Consider the following 21,297-nt stretch of genomic DNA (forward strand, 5'->3'; position numbering starts at 1 on the left):
CCTCCTCACCACCCCCCTCCCCCCCTCGCCACCCCCCCTCCCCCCCTCTCCCCTCTCACCACCCCCCCTCCCCCCCCTTCCCCCTACTCACTACCCCCTCCCCCCCCACCCCCCCTCCCCCCCCCACCCTCAGCACCCCCACTCCCCCCCTCCCCCCCTACCCCCACCAACACACCCCTCCCCCCCTCACCAGTCCCCCTCCCCCCCATCACCACCCCCTCCCCCCCTCATGACCCCCCCTCACGACCCCCCACTCACCACCCCCTCCCCCCCCTTCCCCCTCCTCACCACCCCCTTTCCCCCCCCACACCCCCCACCCCCCTCCCCCCTCCCCCACCCACCCTCACCACCCCCCCTCCCCCCCCCCCACCCTCAGCACCCCACATCCCCCCCCTCCCCCGCTCCCCCCCCACCTCCCCTCCCCCCTTTCCCCCTCCTCACCACCCCCCTCCCCCCCTCGCCAACCCCCCCTCCCCCCCCTCTCCCCTCTCACCACCCCCCCTCCCCCCCTTCCCCCTCCTCACTACCCCCTCCCCCCCCCACCACCCCCTTCCCCCCCCTCCCCCCCTCCCCCCCCCCCCTCAGCACCCCCCTTCCCCCCCCTCACCCAGAGTCCCGACGTCGGTCCCAATGGCCTCCACCACGAAGTCGGCCGATCGCCCCACGACGCCGCCGTGCAGCCCCGGCCCCCACGCACGGACCTTCTGAGCGCCCGCGGCCGGAGACACCTCCACCTCCAGGGGGCTGCGGGGTGGAGGGCAACATGGCACCCATGGCACCCAATGGGACAACATGGCACCCAATGGGACAACATGGCACCCAATGGCACCCAATGGGACAACATGGCACCCAATGGGACACCATGGCACCCAATGGCACCCAATGGGACAACATGGCACCCAATGGCACCCAATGGGACAACATGGCACCCAATGGGACACCATGGCACCCAATGGCACCCAATGGGACAACATGGCACCCAATGGCACCCATGGCACCCAATGGGACACTATGGGAAACCATGGCACCAAATGGGACAACATGGCACCCAATGGGACAACATGGCACCCAACGGCACCCAATGGCACCCATGGCACCCAATGGGACAACATGGCACCCAATGGGACAACATGGCACCCAATGGCACCCAATGGGACACCATGGCACCCAATGAAACACTATGGGAAACCATGGCACCCAATGGGACAACATGGCACCCAATAGGACAACATGGCACCAATGGGACAACATGGCACCCAATGGGACACCATGGCACCCAATGGCACCCAATGGGACAACATGGCACCCAATGAAACACTATGGGAAACCATGGCACCCAATGGGACAACATGGCACCCAATGGCACCCAATGGGACCCTATGGGACACCATGGCACCCAATGAAACACTATGGGAAACCATGGCACCCAATGGGACAACATGGCACCCATGGCACCCAATGGGACACCATGGCACCCAATGGCACCCAATGGGACAACATGGCACCCAATGGGACAACATGGCACCCAATGGCACCCATGGCACCCAATGGCACCCATGGCACCCAATGGGACACCATGGCACCCAATGGCACCCAATGGGACAACATGGCACCCAATGGGACAACATGGCACCCAATGGCACCCAATGGCACCCATGGCACCCAATGGGACAACATGGCACCCAATGGGACAACATGGCACCCAATGGCACCCAATGGGACAACATGGCACCCATGGCACCCAATGGGACAACATGGCACCCAATGGGACAACATGGCACCCAATGGCACCCAATGGCACCCAATGGCACCCAATGGGACACCATGGCACCCAATGAAACACTATGGGACACCATGGCACCCAATAGGACAACATGGCACCCAATGGGACAACATGGCACCCAATGGGACACCATGGCACCCAATGGCACCCAATGGGACAACATGGCACCCAATGGGACAACATGGCACCCAATGGCACCCAATGGGACAACATGGCACCCAATGAAACACTATGGGACACCATGGCACCCAATGGCACCCAATGGCACCCATGGGACCCAATGGGACCTTCTGAGCGCCCGCGGCCGGAGACACCTCCACCTCCAGGGGGCTGCGGGGTGGAGGGCAACATGGCACCCATGGGACCCAATGGGACAACATGGCACCCATGGCACCCAATGGGACAACATGGCACCCATGGCACCCAATGGGACACCACGGCACCCAATGGCACCCAATGGCACCCAATGGGACAACATGGCACCCAATGGCACCCATGGGACCCAATGGGACCTTCTGAGCGCCCGCGGCCGGACACACCTCCACCTCCAGGGGGCTGCGGGGTGAAGGGCAACATGGCACCCATGGCACCCAATGGGACAACATGGCACCCAATGGGACAACATGGCACCCATGGCACCCAATGGGACAACATGGCACCCAATGGCACCCAATGGGACACCATGGCACCCAATGAAACACTATGGGAAACCATGGCACCCAATGGGACAACATGGCACCCAATGGGACCTTCTGAGCGCCCGCGGCCGGACACACCTCCACCTCCAGGGGGCTGTGGGGTGAAGGACAACATGGCACCCAATGGGACACCATGGCACCCAATGGGAGACTAAGGGACAGTATGGGACGCTATGGCACCCAATGGCACCCATGGCACCCAATGGGACCTTCTGAGCGCCCGCGGCCAGAGACACCTCCACCTCCAGGGGGCTGCGGGGTCAAAGGCAACATGGCACCCATGGCACCCAATGGGACAACATGGCACCCAATGGGACAACATGGCACCCATGGCACCCAATGGGACAACATGGCACCCAATGGGACAACATGGCACCCATGGCACCCAATGGGACACCATGGCACCCAATGGGACAACATGGCACCCAATGGCACCCAATGGCACCCAATGAAACACTATGGGAAACCATGGCACCCAATGGGACACCATGGCACCCAATGGGACAACATGGCACCCAATGGGACACCATGGCACCCAATGGGACAACATGGCACCCAATGGCACCCAATGGCACCCAATGAAACACTATGGGAAACCATGGCACCCAATGCGACAACATGGCACCCAATGGCACCCAATGGGACACCATGGCACCCAATGGGACACCATGGCACCCAATGGCACCCAATGAAACACTATGGGAAACCATGGCACCCAATGCGACAACATGGCACCCAATGGCACCCAATGGGACAACATGGCACCCAATGGCACCCAATGGCACCCAATGAAACACTATGGGAAACCATGGCACCCAATGCGACAACATGGCACCCAATGGCACCCAATGGGACACCATGGCACCCAATGGGACAACATGGCACCCAATGGCACCCAATGGCACCCAATGAAACACTATGGGAAACCATGGCACCCAATGCGACAACATGGCACGCAATGGCACCCAATGGGACACCATGGCACCCAATGGGACACCATGGCACGCAATGGCACCCAATGAAACACTATGGGACACCATGGCACCCAATGGGACACCATGGAACCCAATGGGACAACATGGCACCCAATGGCACCCAATGGGACAACATGGGGCCCAGTGGGACCCAATGGGACACCATGGCACCCAATGGCACCCAATGGGACAACATGGCACCCAATGGGACAACATGGCACCCAATGGCACCCAATGGGACAACATGGCACCCAATGGCACCCAATGGGACAACATGGCACCCAATGGGACAACATGGCACCCATGGCACCCAATGGGACAACATGGCACCCAATGGGACAACATGGCACCCATGGCACCCAATGGGACACCATGGCACCCAATGGGACAACATGGCACCCAATGGCACCCAATGGCACCCAATGAAACACTATGGGAAACCATGGCACCCAATGGGACACCATGGCACCCAATGGGACAACATGGCACCCAATGGGACACCATGGCACCCAATGGGACACCATGGCACCCAATGGCACCCAATGGCACCCAATGAAACACTATGGGAAACCATGGCACCCAATGCGACAACATGGCACCCAATGGCACCCAATGGGACAACATGGCACCCAATGGCACCCAATGGGACACCATGGCACCCAATGGGACCTTATGGGACACTATGGCACCCAATGGGACACTATGGGACACTATGGGACACCATGGCACCCAATGGCACCCAATGAAACACTATGGGACACCATGGCACCCAATGGGACACTATGGCACCCAATGGGACCCTATGGGACACCATGGCACCCAATGGAACACCATGGCACTCAATGGCACCCAATGGGACACTATGGCACCCAATGGCACCCAATGACACCCTATGGGACACTATGGGACACTATGGGGCACCATGGCACCCAATGAAACACTATGGCACCCAATGGCACCCCATGGCACCCTATGGGACACTATGGGACACTATGGGACACCATGGCACCCAATGGGACACTATGGGACACTATGGGACACCATGGCACCCAATGGGACACTATGGCACCGAATGGCACCCAATGGCACCCAATGGCACCCAATGGGACACTATGGGACACTATGGGACACTATGGGACCCAATGGGACCCAATGGGACCCAATGGGACACCATGGCACCCAATGGGACACTATGGGACCCAATGGGACCCAATGGGACACCATGGCACCCAATGGCACCCAAAGGGACACTATGGGACACTATGGGACACTATGGGACACCATGGCACCCAATGGCACCCAATGGGACACTATGGGACACTATGGGACACTATGGGACACCATGGCACCCAATGGGACACCATGGCACCCAATGGCACCCAGGGCACCCCATGGCACCCTATGGGACACTATGGGACACTATGGAACACCATGGCACTCAATTGCACCCCATGGCACCCTATGGGACACTATGGGACAACATGGCACCCATTGGGATACTATGGGACCATACACCCCCATGTCCCCACACCCCCCATCTCCCCCATCCCCCCCACACCCCAACCCCCCATCTCCCCCCACGTCCCCATCCCCCCCACACCCCCACCCCCTCATACCCCCCAACCCCCCCCACACCCCCCACGTCCCATCCCCCCCCACCCCCCCATACCCCCCCTCACACCCCACATCCCCACCCCCCCGACCCCCCCCATGTCCCCCTGTCCCCATCCTCCCCAAACCCCATATCCCCACACCCCCCATCTCCCCCACACCCCCACACCCCCCACGTTCCCACCCCCCCTATCCCTCCTACAGCCCCCACGTCCCCATCCCCCCCATACGCCCCATCCCCCCCATACCCCCCATCCCCCCCATCCCCCCCACACTCCCCATCTCCCCCACCCCCCCCACCCCACAACCACCACACCCCCCACGTCCCCCCCCCATCCCCCCACAACCCCACACCCCCCAAACCCCCCCACACCCCCGATGTCCCCATCCCCCCCAAACCCCCCACGTCCCCCATCCCCCCCAGACCCCCATACCCTCCATCCCCCCCACACCCTCCACAGCTCCCATTCCCCCCACATCCCCCATATCCCCATCCCCCACATCCTCCCCACACCCCCCATTTCCCCATCCCCCCCAAACCCCCACCCCCCCCACGTCCCATCCCCCCCGCACCCCCACACCCCCACACCCCCCACGTCCCCATCCCCCCACGCCCCCCATACCCCCATACTTCCCATATCCCCCCATGCCTCCCATCCCCCTCCTACCCCCATACCGCCCCATCCCCCCCCATCCCCCTATTCCCCCTAACACCTCCCATTCCCCCCATGTCCCCCCACCCCCCATACACCCCCACGTCCCCATCTCCCAAACGTCCCATCCCCCCCACGCCCCCATCCCCCCCACACCCCCCCATGTCCCCATCCGCCCCCCCACATACCCATCCCTCCCATCCCCCCCATCCCCCCCACACCCCCTACATCTCCATCCCCCCACATCCCCATTCCCCCCCCCACGTCCCCAAATCCCCCATCCCCCCCACACCCCCCACGTCCCCATCCCCCCCATCCTCCCCACACACCCCACACCCCCATCCCCCCATACCCCCTACACCCCCTCACCCCCCATCCCCCCCACACCCCCCACGTCCCCATTCCCCCCCCACATCCCCCATCCCCCCCATCCCCCCCATCCTCCCCACACCCCCACACCCCCCATCCCCCCCATACCCCCCATGTCCCCATCCCCCCCATCCTCCCCACACCCCCCACACCCCCACACCCCCCCACACCCCCTACATCCCCATCCCCCCACATCCCCATTCCCCCCCCCACGTCCCCAAATCCCCCCATCCCCCCCACACCCCCCACACCCCCACACCCCCCATCCCCCCCACACCCCCCCATGTCCCCTCCGCCCCCCCACATACCCATCCCCCCCACCCCCCCCATAGCCCCCACACCCCCCATCCCCCCCATCCCCCCCACACCCCCCACGTCCCCATCCCCCCCACGCCCCCCACACCCCCCATCCCCCCCATCCCCCCCACACCCCCATCCCCCCCATACCCCCACAACCCCACACCCCCCATCCCCCCCATCCCCCCTATTCCCCCTAACACCCCCCCATGTCCCCATCCGCCCCCCACATCCCCATCTCCCCCATCCCCCCCATCCCCCCCACACCCCCATCCCCCCCATACCCCCACAACCCCACACCCCCCATCCCCCCCCATCCCCCCCCATCCCCCCTATTCCCCCTAACACCTCCCATTCCCCCCATGTCCCCCCACCCCCCATACACCCCCACGTCCCCATCTGCCATCCCTCCCATCCCCCCCACACCCCCCCATGTCCCCATCCGCCCCCCCACATACCCATCCCCCCCATCCCCCCCCATAGCCCCCACACCCCCCATCCCCCCCACACCCCCATCCCCCCCATCCCCCCCCACAACCCCACACCCCCACACCCCCCATCCCCCCCACACCCCCCCATGTCCCCTCCGCCCCCCCACATACCCATCCCCCCCATCCCCCCCCATAGCCCCCACACCCCCCATCCCCCCCATCCCCCCCACACCCCCCACGTCCCCATCCCCCCCACGCCCCCCACACCCCCCATCCCCCCCATCCCCCCCCATAGCCCCCACACCCCCAATCCTCCCCATCCCCCCCACACCCCCATCCCCCCCATACCCCCACAACCCCACACCCCCCATCCCCCCATCCCCCCTATTCCCCCTAACACCCCCCCATGTCCCCACCCGCCCCCCCACATCCCCATCTCCCCCATCCCCCCCCATAGCCCCCACACCCCCATCCCCCCCATACCCCCTACACTCCCTCACCCCCCATCCCCCCCACACTTCCCCACGTCCCCATTCCCCTCCCACGTCCCCCATCCCCCCCATCCCCCCCACAACCCCACACCCCCACACCCCCCATCCCCCCCACACCCCCCCATGTCCCCATCCGCCCCCCCACATACCCATCCCCCCCATCCCCCCCCATAGCCCCCACACCCCCCATCCCCCCCACACCCCCCCATGTCCCCATCCGCCCCCCCACATCCCCATCTCCCCCATCCCCCCCCATCCCCCCCACACCCCCATCCCCCCCATATCCCCACAACCCCACACCCCCCATCCCCCCCATACCTCCCATGTCCCATCCCCCCCACACCCCCCACATCCCCATCGCCCCCATAACCCCCATCCCCCCCACACCCCATATCCCCACCCCATATCACCCCCCCCCCCCCATACCTCCTCGGGATGCTGTATCCCCCCCACGTGATGGAGACGCTGTGGGTCCCGGCCACAGTGGGGCGGTATTCGCACTCATAAACGCCATCAGCCGTGGGGCGCACCGACACCGGAACCTCTGTGCCCTCTGCGGGGGGGGGGGGGGGAGAGCTCAGCCCCATAGCAGCCCCATAGCGGCCCCATAGCTGCCCCACAGCCGCCGTCCCATGGCAGCCCCATGGCTGTCCCATGGCAGCCCCATAGCTGCCCCATGGCTGTCCCATAACGGCCCCAGAGCCACCCCATGGCTGTCCCATGGCAGCCCCATAGCCGCCCCATAGCCACCCCATAGCCGCCCCATGGCTGCCCCATAGCAGCCCCATAGCCACCCCATAGCCACCCCACAGCAGCCCCATAGCCGCCCCATAGCTGCCCCACGGCTGCCCCATAGCCACCCCATAGCTGCGCCATGGCTGTTCCATGGCAGCCCCATAGCGGCCCCATAGTGACCCCATAGCAGCACCATAGCGGCCCCATGGCAGCCCCATAGCCGCCCCATAGCTGCCCCATAGCCGCCCCATAGCACCCCCTTGCAGCGCCACGGCTGCCCCATAGCAGTCCCATAGTAGTCCCATAGCAGTCCCATGTGGCCCCTTGCAGTCCCATAGCCGCCCCATAGCTGCCCCTTGCAGTCCCACGGCTGCCCCATAGCCGCCCCATAGATGCCCCATAGCTGCCCCATAGCCACCCCATAGCCACCCCATAGCTGTCCTATGGCAGCCCCATAGCCACCCCATAGCCGCACCATGGCTGCCCCATAGCAGTCCCATACTGGCCCCATAGTGACCCCACAGCTACCCCACAGCTGACCCATAGAGGCCCCATAGCTGCCCAACGGCTGCCCCATAGCACCCCCTTGCTGCCCCATAGCGGCCCCATAGCAGCACCATAGCCGCCCCATAGCTGCCCCACGGCTGCCCCATAGCCACCCCATAGCTGCGCCATGGCTGTCCCATGGCAGCCTCATAGCCACCCCATAGCCACCCCATAGCAGCCCCATAGCAGCCCCTTGCAGCCCTACGGCTGCCCCACAGCGGCCCCATGGCTGTCCCATGGCAGCCCCATAGCCACCCCATAGCCACCCCATAGCTGCCCCATAGCAGCCCCATAGCACACCCTTGCAGCCCTACAGCTGCCCCATAGCCGCCCCATGGCTGTCCCATGGCAGCCCCATAGCCGCCCCATAGCTGCTCCATGGCTGTCCCATGGCAGCCCCATAGCTGCCCCATAGCTGCTCCATGGCTGTCCCATAGTGGCCCCATAGTGGCCCCATACCCCCTAACGCCCCATAGCGCCCTACAGCACCCCCTAGATCCCCATAGTGGCCCCATAGCACCCCATAGATCTCCATAGCGCCCCCTAATGCCCTATAACTCCCCCTAACGCTCCATAGCGCCCCATAGCGCCCCATAATGCCCCATAGCACACCCTAATGCACCACAGCGCCCCATGGCGCCCCCTAATGCCCCATAGTGTCCCCCTAATACTCCATAGCGCCCCACAGTGCCCCATACAGCCCCATAGCGCCCCCTAATGCCCCATAGCGCCCCCTAACTCTCCATAGCGCCCCATAGTGCCCTATAGCGCCCCCAAGCTCCCCCTAATGCCCCATAGCGCCCCCTAATGCCCCATACCGCCCCATAGCGCCCCCTAATGCTCCATAGAGCCCCATAGCGCCCCATAGTGCCCCATAGCGCCCCACAGAACCCCCTAATGCTCCCTAGTGCCCCCTAGCGCCCCACAACCCCCCAAGTGCTTTCCCCCACTCCATAGCGGCCCCTAATGCCCCATAGCGCCCCATAGCGGCCCCTAGCACCCCATAGCGCCCTCTACTGCCCCATAGCGCCCCACAGCCCCCCAATTGCTCTGTCCCCCCACCCCATATCGCCCCCTAAGCTCCATAGCACCCCATAGCACCCCCTAGCTCCCCATAGCGCCCTCATAGCACCCCATAGAGCCCCACAGCCCCTCAAGTGCTCCCTCCCCCCGCCCCATAATGCCCCATAGCGCCCCATAGTGCCCCACAGCGCACCCTATCGCTCCATAGCGCCCCATAGCGCCCCCTAACGCTCCATAGCGCCCCATAGCGCCCACTAACGCTCCATAGCGCCCCATAGTGCCCCATAGCGCCCCATAGTGCCCCATAATGCCCCATAGCGCCCCCATAGCGCTCCATAGCGGCCCATAGCGCCCCATAGCGCCTCCTTATACTCCCTAGCGCCCCATGGCGCCCCATAGCGCCCCCTAATGCCCCATAACGCCCCCTAGCGCCCCATAGTGCTCCATAGCGCCCGCTAGCGCCCCATAGCGCCCCATAGCGCCCTCTAATGCTCCATAGCGCCCCCTAGCGCACTATAGCGCCCCCTAACGCCCCATAGCGCCCCCTAACACTCCATAGCGCCCCCTAGCGCCCCCTAGCACCCCATAGCGCCCCCTAACGCCCCCTAGCGCCCTCTAATGCTCCATAGCGCCCCCTAGCGCACTATAGCGCCCCCTAACGCTCTATAGCGCCCCCTAGCGCCCCCTAGCACCCCATAGCGCCCCCTAACGCTCCATAGCGCCCCATAGCGCCCCATAGTGCTCCATAGCGCCCCCTAGCGCCCCATAACTCCCTCTACTGCTCCATAGCGCCCCCTAGCGCACTATAGCGCCCCCTAACACTCCATAGCGCCCCATAGCGCCCCCTAGCGCCCCATAGTGCCCCATAGCGCCTCATAGTGCCCCATAGCGCCCCCTAGCGCCCCATAGTGCCCAATAGCGCCTCATAGTGCCCCACAGCGCCCCCTACTGCCCCATAGCGCCCCCTAGCGCCCCATAGTGCTCCATAGCGCCCCCTAGCGCCCCATAACGCCCTCTACTGCCCCATAGCGCCCCATAGTGCCCCACAGCGCCCCCTACTGCCCCATAGCGCCCCCTAGCGCCCCATAGTGCCCCATAGCGCCTCATAGTGCCCCACAGCGCCCCCATAGCTGCCCCATAGCGACCCCATGGCTGCCCCATGGCGCACCGACACCAGCACCTCTGTGCCCTCTGGGGGGGTGGGGAGAGCTCAGCCCCATAGCAGCCCCATAGCAGTCTCATAGCCGCCCCATAGCTGCCCCATAGCTGTCCAATGCCTGCCCCATAGCTGTCCCACAGTGACCCAGTAGCCGCCCCATAGCCGCCCCATAGCTGCACCATGGCTGCTCCATAGCCACCCCATAGCTGCGCCATAGCCGCCCCATAGCAGCCCCATAGCATCCCCATGCAGCCCCACGGCTGCCCCATAGCCGCCCCATAGCTGTCCTATGGCAGCCCCATAGCCACCCCATGGCTGTCCCATGGCAGCCCCATAGCCGCCCCATAGCCACCCCATAGCCGCCCCATGGCTGCCCCATAGCAGCCCCATAGCCACCCCATAGCCACCCCACAGCAGCCCCATAGCCGCCCCATAGCTGCCCCACGGCTGCCCCATAGCCACCCCATAGCTGCGCCATGGCTGTTCCATGGCAGCCCCATAGCGGCCCCATAGTGACCCCATAGCAGCACCATAGCGGCCCCATGGCAGCCCCATAGCCGCCCCATAGCTGCCCCATAGCCGCCCCATAGCACCCCCTTGCAGCGCCACGGCTGCCCCATAGCAGTCCCATAGTAGTCCCATAGCAGTCCCATGTGGCCCCTTGCAGTCCCATAGCCGCCCCATAGCTGCCCCTTGCAGTCCCACGGCTGCCCCATAGCCGCCCCATAGATGCCCCATAGCTGCCCCATAGCCACCCCATAGCCACCCCATAGCTGTCCTATGGCAGCCCCATAGCCACCCCATAGCCGCACCATGGCTGCCCCATAGCAGTCCCATACTGGCCCCATAGTGACCCCACAGCTACCCCACAGCTGACCCATAGAGGCCCCATAGCTGCCCAACGGCTGCCCCATAGCACCCCCTTGCTGCCCCATAGCGGCCCCATAGCAGCACCATAGCCGCCCCATAGCTGCCCCACGGCTGCCCCATAGCCACCCCATAGCTGCGCCATGGCTGTCCCATGGCAGCCTCATAGCCACCCCATAGCCACCCCATAGCAGCCCCATAGCAGCCCCTTGCAGCCCTACGGCTGCCCCACAGCGGCCCCATGGCTGTCCCATGGCAGCCCCATAGCCACCCCATAGCCACCCCATAGCTGCCCCATAGCAGCCCCATAGCACACCCTTGCAGCCCTACAGCTGCCCCATAGCCGCCCCATGGCTGTCCCATGGCAGCCCCATAGCCGCCCCATAGCTGCTCCATGGCTGTCCCATGGCAGCCCCATAGCTGCCCCATAGCTGCTCCATGGCTGTCCCATAGTGGCCCCATAGCGGCCCCATACCCCCTAACGCCCCATAGCGCCCTACAGCACCCCCTAGATCCCCATAGTGGCCCCATAGCACCCCATAGATCTCCATAGCGCCCCCTAATGCCCTATAACTCCCCCTAACGCTCCATAGCGCCCCATAGCGCCCCATAATGCCCCATAGCACACCCTAATGCACCACAGCGCCCCATGGCGCCCCCTAATGCCCCATAGTGTCCCCCTAATACTCCATAGCGCCCCACAGTGCCCCATACAGCCCCATAGCGCCCCCTAATGCCCCATAGCGCCCCCTAACTCTCCATAGCGCCCCATAGTGCCCTATAGCGCCCCCAAGCTCCCCCTAATGCCCCATAGCGCCCCCTAATGCCCCATACCGCCCCATAGCGCCCCCTAATGCTCCATAGAGCCCCATAGCGCCCCATAGTGCCCCATAGCGCCCCACAGAACCCCCTAATGCTCCCTAGTGCCCCCTAGCGCCCCACAACCCCCCAAGTGCTTTCCCCCACTCCATAGCGGCCCCTAATGCCCCATAGCGCCCCATAGCGGCCCCTAGCACCCCATAGCGCCCTCTACTGCCCCATAGCGCCCCACAGCCCCCCAATTGCTCTGTCCCCCCACCCCATATCGCCCCCTAAGCTCCATAGCACCCCATAGCACCCCCTAGCTCCCCATAGCGCCCTCATAGCACCCCATAGAGCCCCACAGCCCCTCAAGTGCTCCCTCCCCCCGCCCCATAATGCCCCATAGCGCCCCATAGTGCCCCACAGCGCACCCTATCGCTCCATAGCGCCCCATAGCGCCCCCTAACGCTCCATAGCGCCCCATAGCGCCCACTAACGCTCCATAGCGCCCCATAGTGCCCCATAGCGCCCCATAGTGCCCCATAATGCCCCATAGCGCCCCCATAGCGCTCCATAGCGGCCCATAGCGCCCCATAGCGCCTCCTTATACTCCCTAGCGCCCCATGGCGCCCCATAGCGCCCCCTAATGCCCCATAACGCCCCCTAGCGCCCCATAGTGCTCCATAGCGCCCGCTAGCGCCCCATAGCGCCCCATAGCGCCCTCTAATGCTCCATAGCGCCCCCTAGCGCACTATAGCGCCCCCTAACGCCCCATAGCGCCCCCTAACACTCCATAGCGCCCCCTAGCGCCCCCTAGCACCCCATAGCGCCCCCTAACGCCCCCTAGCGCCCTCTAATGCTCCATAGCGCCCCCTAGCGCACTATAGCGCCCCCTAACGCTCTATAGCGCCCCCTAGCGCCCCCTAGCACCCCATAGCGCCCCCTAACGCTCCATAGCGCCCCATAGCGCCCCATAGTGCTCCATAGCGCCCCCTAGCGCCCCAAAACTCCCTCTACTGCTCCATAGCGCCCCCTAGCGCACTATAGCGCCCCCTAACACTCCATAGCGCCCCCTAACACTCCATAGCGCCCCATAGCGCCCCCTAGCGCCCCATAGTGCCCCATAGCGCCTCATAGTGCCCCATAGCGCCCCCTAGCGCCCCATAGTGCCCAATAGCGCCTCATAGTGCCCCACAGCGCCCCCTACTGCCCCATAGCGCCCCCTAGCGCCCCATAGTGCTCCATAGCGCCCCCTAGCGCCCCATAACGCCCTCTACTGCCCCATAGCGCCCCATAGTGCCCCACAGCGCCCCCTACTGCCCCATAGCGCCCCCTAGCGCCCCATAGTGCCCCATAGCGCCTCATAGTGCCCCACAGCGCCCCCATAGCTGCCCCATAGCGACCCCATGGCTGCCCCATGGCGCACCGACACCAGCACCTCTGTGCCCTCTGGGGGGGTGGGGAGAGCTCAGCCCCATAGCAGCCCCATAGCAGTCTCATAGCCGCCCCATAGCTGCCCCATAGCTGTCCAATGCCTGCCCCATAGCTGTCCCACAGTGACCCAGTAGCCGCCCCATAGCCGCCCCATAGCTGCACCATGGCTGCTCCATAGCCACCCCATAGCTGCGCCATAGCCGCCCCATAGCAGCCCCATAGCATCCCCATGCAGCCCCACGGCTGCCCCATAGCCGCCCCATAGCTGTCCTATGGCAGCCCCATAGCCACCCCATGGCTGTCCCATGGCAGCCCCATAGCCGCCCCATAGCCACCCCATAGCCGCCCCATGGCTGCCCCATAGCAGCCCCATAGCCACCCCATAGCCACCCCACAGCAGCCCCATAGCCGCCCCATAGCTGCCCCACGGCTGCCCCATAGCCACCCCATAGCTGCGCCATGGCTGTTCCATGGCAGCCCCATAGCGGCCCCATAGTGACCCCATAGCAGCACCATAGCGGCCCCATGGCAGCCCCATAGCCGCCCCATAGCTGCCCCATAGCCGCCCCATAGCACCCCCTTGCAGCGCCACGGCTGCCCCATAGCAGTCCCATAGTAGTCCCATAGCAGTCCCATGTGGCCCCTTGCAGTCCCATAGCCGCCCCATAGCTGCCCCTTGCAGTCCCACGGCTGCCCCATAGCCGCCCCATAGATGCCCCATAGCTGCCCCATAGCCACCCCATAGCCACCCCATAGCTGTCCTATGGCAGCCCCATAGCCACCCCATAGCCGCACCATGGCTGCCCCATAGCAGTCCCATACTGGCCCCATAGTGACCCCACAGCTACCCCACAGCTGACCCATAGAGGCCCCATAGCTGCCCAACGGCTGCCCCATAGCACCCCCTTGCTGCCCCATAGCGGCCCCATAGCAGCACCATAGCCGCCCCATAGCTGCCCCACGGCTGCCCCATAGCCACCCCATAGCTGCGCCATGGCTGTCCCATGGCAGCCTCATAGCCACCCCATAGCCACCCCATAGCAGCCCCATAGCAGCCCCTTGCAGCCCTACGGCTGCCCCACAGCGGCCCCATGGCTGTCCCATGGCAGCCCCATAGCCACCCCATAGCCACCCCATAGCTGCCCCATAGCAGCCCCATAGCACACCCTTGCAGCCCTACAGCTGCCCCATAGCCGCCCCATGGCTGTCCCATGGCAGCCCCATAGCCGCCCCATAGCTGCTCCATGGCTGTCCCATGGCAGCCCCATAGCTGCCCCATAGCTGCTCCATGGCTGTCCCATAGTGGCCCCATAGCGGCCCCATACCCCCTAACGCCCCATAGCGCCCTACAGCACCCCCTAGATCCCCATAGTGGCCCCATAGCACCCCATAGATCTCCATAGCGCCCCCTAATGCCCTATAACTCCCCCTAACGCTCCATAGCGCCCCATAGCGCCCCATAATGCCCCATAGCACACCCTAATGCACCACAGCGCCCCATGGCGCCCCCTAATGCCCCATAGTGTCCCCCTAATACTCCATAGCGCCCCACAGTGCCCCATACAGCCCCATAGCGCCCCCTAATGCCCCATAGCGCCCCCTAACTCTCCATAGCGCCCCATAGTGCCCTATAGCGCCCCCAAGCTCCCCCTAATGCCCCATAGCGCCCCCTAATGCCCCATACCGCCCCATAGCGCCCCCTAATGCTCCATAGAGCCCCATAGCGCCCCATAGTGCCCCATAGCGCCCCACAGAACCCCCTAATGCTCCCTAGTGCCCCCTAGCGCCCCACAACCCCCCAAGTGCTTTCCCCCACTCCATAGCGGCCCCTAATGCCCCATAGCGCCCCATAGCGGCCCCTAGCACCCCATAGCGCCCTCTACTGCCCCATAGCGCCCCACAGCCCCCCAATTGCTCTGTCCCCCCACCCCATATCGCCCCCTAAGCTCCATAGCACCCCATAGCACCCCCTAGCTCCCCATAGCGCCCTCATAGCACCCCATAGAGCCCCACAGCCCCTCAAGTGCTCCCTCCCCCCGCCCCATAATGCCCCATAGCGCCCCATAGTGCCCCACAGCGCACCCTATCGCTCCATAGCGCCCCATAGCGCCCCCTAACGCTCCATAGCGCCCCATAGCGCCCACTAACGCTCCATAGCGCCCCATAGTGCCCCATAGCGCCCCATAGTGCCCCATAATGCCCCATAGCGCCCCCATAGCGCTCCATAGCGGCCCATAGCGCCCCATAGCGCCTCCTTATACTCCCTAGCGCCCCATGGCGCCCCATAGCGCCCCCTAATGCCCCATAACGCCCCCTAGCGCCCCATAGTGCTCCATAGCGCCCGCTAGCGCCCCATAGCGCCCCATAGCGCCCTCTAATGCTCCATAGCGCCCCCTAGCGCACTATAGCGCCCCCTAACGCCCCATAGCGCCCCCTAACACTCCATAGCGCCCCCTAGCGCCCCCTAGCACCCCATAGCGCCCCCTAACGCCCCCTAGCGCCCTCTAATGCTCCATAGCGCCCCCTAGCGCACTATAGCGCCCCCTAACGCTCTATAGCGCCCCCTAGCGCCCCCTAGCACCCCATAGCGCCCCCTAACGCTCCATAGCGCCCCATAGCGCCCCATAGTGCTCCATAGCGCCCCCTAGCGCCCCATAACGCCCTCTACTGCTCCATAGCGCCCCCTAGCGCACTATAGCGCCCCCTAACACTCCATAGCGCCCCCTAACACTCCATAGCGCCCCATAGCGCCCCCTAGCGCCCCATAGTGCCCCATAGCGCCTCATAGTGCCCCATAGCGCCCCCTAGCGCCCCATAGTGCCCAATAGCGCCTCATAGTGCCCCACAGCGCCCCCTACTGCCCCATAGCGCCCCCTAGCGCCCCATAGTGCTCCATAGCGCCCCCTAGCGCCCCATAACGCCCTCTACTGCCCCATAGCGCCCCATAGTGCCCCACAGCGCCCCCTACTGCCCCATAGCGCCCCCTAGCGCCCCATAGTGCCCCATAGCGCCTCATAGTGCCCCACAGCGCCCCCATAGCTGCCCCATAGCGACCCCATGGCTGCCCCATGGCGCACCGACACCAGCACCTCTGTGCCCTCTGGGGGGGTGGGGAGAGCTCAGCCCCATAGCAGCCCCATAGCAGTCTCATAGCCGCCCCATAGCTGCCCCATAGCTGTCCAATGCCTGCCCCATAGCTGTCCCACAGTGACCCAGTAGCCGCCCCATAGCCGCCCCATAGCTGCACCATGGCTGCTCCATAGCCACCCCATAGCTGCGCCATAGCCGCCCCATAGCAGCCCCATAGCATCCCCATGCAGCCCCACGGCTGCCCCATAGCCGCCCCATAGCTGTCCTATGGCAGCCCCATAGCCACCCCATGGCTGTCCCATGGCAGCCCCATAGCCGCCCCATAGCCACCCCATAGCCGCCCCATGGCTGCCCCATAGCAGCCCCATAGCCACCCCATAGCCACCCCACAGCAGCCCCATAGCCGCCCCATAGCTGCCCCACGGCTGCCCCATAGCCACCCCATAGCTGCGCCATGGCTGTTCCATGGCAGCCCCATAGCGGCCCCATAGTGACCCCATAGCAGCACCATAGCGGCCCCATGGCAGCCCCATAGCCGCCCCATAGCTGCCCCATAGCCGCCCCATAGCACCCCCTTGCAGCGCCACGGCTGCCCCATAGCAGTCCCATAGTAGTCCCATAGCAGTCCCATGTGGCCCCTTGCAGTCCCATAGCCGCCCCATAGCTGCCCCTTGCAGTCCCACGGCTGCCCCATAGCCGCCCCATAGATGCCCCATAGCTGCCCCATAGCCACCCCATAGCCACCCCATAGCTGTCCTATGGCAGCCCCATAGCCACCCCATAGCCGCACCATGGCTGCCCCATAGCAGTCCCATACTGGCCCCATAGTGACCCCACAGCTACCCCACAGCTGACCCATAGAGGCCCCATAGCTGCCCAACGGCTGCCCCATAGCACCCCCTTGCTGCCCCATAGCGGCCCCATAGCAGCACCATAGCCGCCCCATAGCTGCCCCACGGCTGCCCCATAGCCACCCCATAGCTGCGCCATGGCTGTCCCATGGCAGCCTCATAGCCACCCCATAGCCACCCCATAGCAGCCCCATAGCAGCCCCTTGCAGCCCTACGGCTGCCCCACAGCGGCCCCATGGCTGTCCCATGGCAGCCCCATAGCCACCCCATAGCCACCCCATAGCTGCCCCATAGCAGCCCCATAGCACACCCTTGCAGCCCTACAGCTGCCCCATAGCCGCCCCATGGCTGTCCCATGGCAGCCCCATAGCCGCCCCATAGCTGCTCCATGGCTGTCCCATGGCAGCCCCATAGCTGCCCCATAGCTGCTCCATGGCTGTCCCATAGTGGCCCCATAGCGGCCCCATACCCCCTAACGCCCCATAGCGCCCTACAGCACCCCCTAGATCCCCATAGTGGCCCCATAGCACCCCATAGATCTCCATAGCGCCCCCTAATGCCCTATAACTCCCCCTAACGCTCCATAGCGCCCCATAGCGCCCCATAATGCCCCATAGCACACCCTAATGCACCACAGCGCCCCATGGCGCCCCCTAATGCCCCATAGTGTCCCCCTAATACTCCATAGCGCCCCACAGTGCCCCATACAGCCCCATAGCGCCCCCTAATGCCCCATAGCGCCCCCTAACTCTCCATAGCGCCCCATAGTGCCCTATAGCGCCCCCAAGCTCCCCCTAATGCCCCATAGCGCCCCCTAATGCCCCATACCGCCCCATAGCGCCCCCTAATGCTCCATAGAGCCCCATAGCGCCCCATAGTGCCCCATAGCGCCCCACAGAACCCCCTAATGCTCCCTAGTGCCCCCTAGCGCCCCACAACCCCCCAAGTGCTTTCCCCCACTCCATAGCGGCCCCTAATGCCCCATAGCGCCCCATAGCGGCCCCTAGCACCCCATAGCGCCCTCTACTGCCCCATAGCGCCCCACAGCCCCCCAATTGCTCTGTCCCCCCACCCCATATCGCCCCCTAAGCTCCATAGCACCCCATAGCACCCCCTAGCTCCCCATAGCGCCCTCATAGCACCCCATAGAGCCCCACAGCCCCTCAAGTGCTCCCTCCCCCCGCCCCATAATGCCCCATAGCGCCCCATAGTGCCCCACAGCGCACCCTATCGCTCCATAGCGCCCCATAGCGCCCCCTAACGCTCCATAGCGCCCCATAGCGCCCACTAACGCTCCATAGCGCCCCATAGTGCCCCATAGCGCCCCATAGTGCCCCATAATGCCCCATAGCGCCCCCATAGCGCTCCATAGCGGCCCATAGCGCCCCATAGCGCCTCCTTATACTCCCTAGCGCCCCATGGCGCCCCATAGCGCCCCCTAATGCCCCATAACGCCCCCTAGCGCCCCATAGTGCTCCATAGCGCCCGCTAGCGCCCCATAGCGCCCCATAGCGCCCTCTAATGCTCCATAGCGCCCCCTAGCGCACTATAGCGCCCCCTAACGCCCCATAGCGCCCCCTAACACTCCATAGCGCCCCCTAGCGCCCCCTAGCACCCCATAGCGCCCCCTAACGCCCCCTAGCGCCCTCTAATGCTCCATAGCGCCCCCTAGCGCACTATAGCGCCCCCTAACGCTCTATAGCGCCCCCTAGCGCCCCCTAGCACCCCATAGCGCCCCCTAACGCTCCATAGCGCCCCATAGCGCCCCATAGTGCTCCATAGCGCCCCCTAGCGCCCCATAACGCCCTCTACTGCTCCATAGCGCCCCCTAGCGCACTATAGCGCCCCCTAACACTCCATAGCGCCCCCTAACACTCCATAGCGCCCCATAGCGCCCCCTAGCGCCCCATAGTGCCCCATAGCGCCTCATAGTGCCCCATAGCGCCCCCTAGCGCCCCATAGTGCCCAATAGCGCCTCATAGTGCCCCACAGCGCCCCCTACTGCCCCATAGCGCCCCCTAGCGCCCCATAGTGCTCCATAGCGCCCCCTAGCGCCCCATAACGCCCTCTACTGCCCCATAGCGCCCCATAGTGCCCCACAGCGCCCCCTACTGCCCCATAGCGCCCCCTAGCGCCCCATAGTGCCCCATAGCGCCTCATAGTGCCCCACAGCGCCCCCTACTGCCCCATAGCGCCCCCTAGCGCCCCATAGTGCTCCATAGCGCCCCCTAGCGCACTATAGCGCCCCCTACTGCCCCATAGCGCCCCACAGTGCCCCACAGCGCCCCCTAACGCCCCATAACGCCCTCTACTGCTCCATAGCGCCCCCTAGCGCACTATAGCGCCCCCTACTGCCCCATAGCGCCCCCTAACGCTCCATAGCGCCCCCTACAGCCCCATAGCGCCTCATAGCGCCCCACAGCGCCCCCTCCCGCCCCATCGCGCCCCCCAACTCACGCGGTCCGCGCACGGTGACGCGCAGTTCGCCGCTGCCGGCGCCGTTGGTGTGCACGCGGAAGTCGGCCGTCTCGTGCACGCGCAGCCCTTTGGGCTGCAGCCCCCGCCCCCACGCACGGCACGCCGAAGGGTTGCACGCTGCAATGGGGCGCTGCGTCAAACGGGGGGCGACGGGGGGGACGGGGGGGCGATAGGGGGCGTGGGGGGTATGGGTGGTATGGGGGGTATGGGGGATGTGGGGGCAATGGGGGATATGGGGGGCAATAGGGGATGTGGGGGATGTGGGGGATATGGGCGGTATAGGGGGCATGGGGGGCACGGGGGGATATGGGGGAAATGGGGGACATGGGGGGCAATGGGGGATATGGGGGGCAATGGGGGATGGGGGGGGCTATAGGGGATGTGGGGGACGTGGGGGGTATGGGGGATATGGGGGGCAATAGGGGATGTGGGGGATATGGGCGGTATGGGGGGCAATGGGGGATATGGGGGACGTGGGGGATATGGGCAGTATGAGGGACGTGGGGGGCAATGAGGCATATGGGGGGCAAAGGGGGATATGGGGGGCAATAGGGGATATAGGGGGCAATGGGGGATATGGGGGGCAATAGGGGATGGGGGGGACAATAGGGGATGTGGGGGACGTGGGGGGTATGGGTGGTATGGGGGATGTGGGGGATGTGGGGGCAATGGGGGATATGGGGGGCAATAGGGGATGTGGGGGATGTGGGGGATATGGGCGGTATAGGGGGCATGGGGGGCACGGGGGGATATGGGGGAAATGGGGGACATGGGGGGCAGTGGGGGATATGGGGGGCAATGGGGGATGGCGGGGGCTATAGGGGATGTGGGGGACGTGGGGGGTATGGGGGATATGGGGGGCAATGGGGGATATGGGGGCAATGGGGGATATGGGGGGTATTGGGGGATCTGGGGGGCAATGGGGGATATGGGGGATATGGGCGGTATGGGGGGCATGGGGGGAACAGGGGGTATGGGGGGCAATAGGGGATGGGGGGGCCTATAG

General features: G+C 65.1%; 1 protein-coding gene across 1 annotated transcript in view; it reads right to left on the reverse strand.

Annotated features, from left to right (window-relative positions):
• Positions 1–665: 665 nt before the first annotated feature.
• The window catches only part of LOC121108959 (filamin-C-like), a gene marked incomplete at both ends in the record, with an annotated part of 35,707 nt that continues 15,075 nt past the window's right edge, over positions 666–21,297 (reverse strand). The window contains 3 exon segments of the mRNA XM_040657315.1: positions 666–744; positions 7,734–7,860; positions 20,271–20,408. Coding sequence (XP_040513249.1) covers positions 666–744; positions 7,734–7,860; positions 20,271–20,408 — 344 coding nt within the window.

The sequence above is a fragment of the Gallus gallus genome, unplaced genomic scaffold (genome assembly GCF_016699485.2).
Source record: "Gallus gallus isolate bGalGal1 unplaced genomic scaffold, bGalGal1.mat.broiler.GRCg7b scaffold_114, whole genome shotgun sequence".
NCBI classification, from domain to species: domain Eukaryota; kingdom Metazoa; phylum Chordata; class Aves; order Galliformes; family Phasianidae; genus Gallus; species Gallus gallus.